General features: G+C 30.7%; 1 protein-coding gene across 1 annotated transcript; it reads right to left on the reverse strand.

The window, feature by feature from the left end:
- Positions 1-2,010: 2,010 nt before the first annotated feature.
- Positions 2,011-2,713, reverse strand: Phum_PHUM605240 (uncharacterized protein; the record flags this gene model as incomplete). The annotated part of the gene is made up of 3 exons (XM_002432894.1): positions 2,011-2,138; positions 2,207-2,402; positions 2,495-2,713. The coding sequence occupies 3 exons, from the start codon at positions 2,711-2,713 to the stop codon at positions 2,011-2,013; spliced, it is 543 nt and encodes a 180-aa protein (XP_002432939.1).
- Between the last annotated feature and the right edge of the window lie 1,191 nt (positions 2,714-3,904).

Here is a 3,904-nt window from a genome sequence, read left to right on the forward strand (position 1 = left end):
ATAAAGAAAAACAATAATCCTTTCTTGTTAAAGAGAGAGAGAGAGAAAAAATAAGTTGGTAGCAATGCGGTAATAAAATTATTAAAAAGAGCAAAAAAAAAAAAAAAAAAATCCCACCGATTATTATTTAAGGTACGACGAACAAACGAACGATCGTAAATTAAAAGAAAAAACAACAACAACAACCGACGGTTTCATAGAGAAAATAAACGCGCGTTTTTTTTAATTTTTATTATGGAATAAGTAACCGGCCAGACATCACGAAATGTTTTCTTTTAATAAAAAAAAAAAAAAAAAAAAAACAATGAAGGGTAATAATAAATGAATTAATGCGTACCTGAAAAAAAAAAAAAACAAAACAAAAAGGTGGTAAGAAAAAAAGGAAAACAATGGATAAAAGGAAAAAAAAAAAAAAAAAACTTGCAAAACCGTAAAAAATAATAAAAAATAACCCCCGCCCGACTCGTATTTAACTTGTGGGAATTAATTACCTTCTCTCTCTCTCTTTAACTCTTTCTTTAGACACGTCATTAAATTTTTAATGTTCCAGACGAATTTGTCAGGTGGATTGATAACTTTAACTGTTAACGAGATTTGTTTTTTAAAAAAAAAAAAAAAAAAAATTCGTGTGATTTTCTTTTTAAACAAACAACAAACGTGGGTGGCGGCGTGTTTAACAACCGACTATAAAACAAACAAACATTCCGAATAAATTTTCCAATTATTATTATTATTTAATTCCGACAATTTTTCCGAGAAAACTATATTTAAAAAAAAAAAGTCGTGGTTTTAATTAAATACCATTCGTCCTGATTTTTCGCGCCAAAAAAATTTTTTTTATCTTCCGCCACGTAAAAAAAAAAAAAAAAAAAAACGTTCGTCAATATCATCATCACCATTAAATAAACAAATAACTGAATTGCGTAAACGACTATGTCAAAGTTGAAAACGTGGCAATAGAATATTTCCCCGGAGAAGAATAAAAAAAAAAATAGCAAAAAACGACGTTTGAATTTATTAAACGTAAAAATCGATAAAAAAATAAAATAAAAAAAAAAGAAAAAACCAAATTAAAAGGAAAGAAATGGGGGAGGAGGGGGGAGGAAAGGAAAAAATGGAGGTCGATGACCTGATAAATACGCCTCGAGTAATTTTTTTTTTTTTTTTTTTCTGTCCACTGATAAAACCACCGAGGAAAAGAAATTTTTATCAAAGCCCCGAAAAAAAAAAATAATAAAATTTTTTTCAAACCGAAATTTGTTACGTCACTCTTTTTCTTCTTCTTCCACGACAAACGCAAAAGAAAGCGAACGCGTGCGTGTTTGTACGTATCCACTCACTCAAATATCCCCCGTTTGTTGTTTGCTTGTTTTTACCCGGGTCATTTTTTAAAAATACACCTTCGACATCGACTCACAACAACAACCAACAACAACAAACAATATTAATAATAATAATAATACATCAAAAAAAAAAAAAAACTTTCGTGAATAATTTTTCTTTTTTTTTTCGCAAAACGTTTTACGTAACCATAATGATGATGATGATGATGATTCGGTTTCGGCGTTGGCGGAAAGTGGCAAACAAACAACAACAACTCGTTTCGTTTTATGCGAAGAAAGTGTGATTGTTTTTTAATAAGGTTCAAAAAGGTTAAACAAATAAATAAATAAATAATTCTTTAAATTACGTTAGAAAGTTCAAAAATTAAATTGATCGTTGTTTGTTGGAGGAACGTGATACTAAAATATAAATTTTTTTTTTTTTTTTATCTATTTCCACTTACTCGTTTGCCAACAAATCGACAACAACCAACATATGAGTTTGTTTGTTATCCTATCATTCGTATTTATTATTACCGCGGAAAAAAAAAAATAAAACGTAAATAATGCCCCCCCGCGTTATTATTATTATTATTATTACTTTACGGTACGTTTGTTATTTAAATTTGTTTGGACGTATATTGGGAAATACCCGCGAAACCTAAAAAAAAATACCTGAATTATGTATTCAAATTTGAAATTTTTTGAAAAGTTGTCGATGATAACAATTTTTTTTTGTATTACGTAAAAACACGTTTACGGCGTAGTGTGGGGTGGTGCGCGTAAATGCGTGTGATGCGTTTTTTAAAGATCGACCTATCGATCGATCCATCGATGACGTTTTCGAACGATTCGATTTTTAATTTAAAAAATAAAAAACTTACCAAGTTGAGATATGGTGTAGTTTGTTGGAGCTTTCAATACGTTTCTTGACCATGCGCTTCTTAATATTTCCAATGCGCAGGGACTCCCGCGTACCAGTAGGATCCCTTGGGAAACGTAACCTTCGAACTGTAGTTCTTTCATGGCTTCGAGAAGTGATAAATTCCAAAAACATTTTGAATTCGCTTCCAAAAAACCCTGTGGGAAGAGACGAAAAAAAAGGGTACGTTAAGTGTTATCATCGGTGAAAAGGTCGAACGTAAACGAACGAACGAAGGGGGTATACGTACCTGGAAGAGGAGGTAACCGTTGTCGTACATCCAATAATCATCGACGGCTCCGCCGACGCCGCCACCGACGCCAACGCCAACACCACCATCTCCGTTTCTTCCCGTATTATTGGGACCGCAGGGTATGACACCTCGAGTTTTATGAAGTTGTATGGCTAAACATTTTTGTAATATAAGGTTGCACTTTGAACCCGCCGTTCTGATCGATGATGAATTCATGTATATTTGATTTTTCGTAGACATTTTTTTTTTTTTTGTTTTTCCTTTTTTGGTGGTTTGTTGCGTTTGTTTTCCTTGTTTTTGTTCGCTTTTCTCACACTCTCTTAAAGTTTTTTTTCTCTTTTTCTTTCTTTCTCTTATGTTATATTACAATATACTATGAGCTTGAGCTTTTTATGTAGGGTTCGAGTTCCCATTTTGACATTTAACATAATTTTTTCAGTTACTGTTCTTGGGATTCTTCATAATTTCAGGGATTCATGAAAAAAACCTGCAATAAAAAAAAATTATTATTATTATTATTTATATTCTTCTCTCTCTCTTTCTCTTTTAATATTTTTCTAATTTTCTCTCTCTTTCTCTCTTTTAATATTTTTTCTAATTTTCTCTCTTTTTCTTTATGTTTGTTTGTCTTTTTCTCTCTCTCTCTCTCTTTCATAAAAATAATTAATTTCTGTGATACAAAAGTGTAACAACCGATAATTGTTTGATTGTCGGTTAGAAAACAATGTACAAAAAAAAATAAAAAATAAAAATTCATCCGACCGTGACGTCTGCTACGATTGCCCCCACACGTCCCCTCTCCCCGTCGCTTCCCCTCCCTTTCTTCCGTTACGTTATTTTCAAATTAACTAACTGTACTCGATTTAAAAATTTTTTCGATTTTTAAAAAAATTCCGCGGAAGCGACAATAATAATAATAATAATGATAACGACAAGGAATTTTCTAGAATTTTTTTCTTTTTTTTTTTAATAAGGAAAATCCGACTCAAAGATCAAATAAACCGGTAGCCGTAAATTCAATTTAAAAAAAAAAAAAAAAAAAGCAGAAGAAATTAATTTTTTCTTTTTTTTTTTTTCACGGTCGATAAAGTTTATTTTTCGTGATAAGAAAAAAATTCTATAATGAAAACTCTTTCATAAAAAAACAAACGGAAAAGAATTTTAAACAAACGTATTCTCGCATGAATACTATCAAACATGTAAGAAAATAATTAAAACCTGAATAACAAACGAACAAACTCGCGTGATAATAAATTAATCGATTAATCGAAATTCTTATCAGCGATTCGTAAAAAAAAAAAAAAAAAAAAAAGGAAAGAAAAAATTTAACAGTACGACCAAAAATTGTTACTAACTAACAAACGCGAAAATATTTGACCGCATCGAACCTCGTTACCTAAATAACAG

The sequence above is a fragment of the Pediculus humanus genome, genomic scaffold (assembly GCF_000006295.1).
Source record: "Pediculus humanus corporis 1103172108318 genomic scaffold, whole genome shotgun sequence".
NCBI classification, from domain to species: domain Eukaryota; kingdom Metazoa; phylum Arthropoda; class Insecta; order Psocodea; family Pediculidae; genus Pediculus; species Pediculus humanus.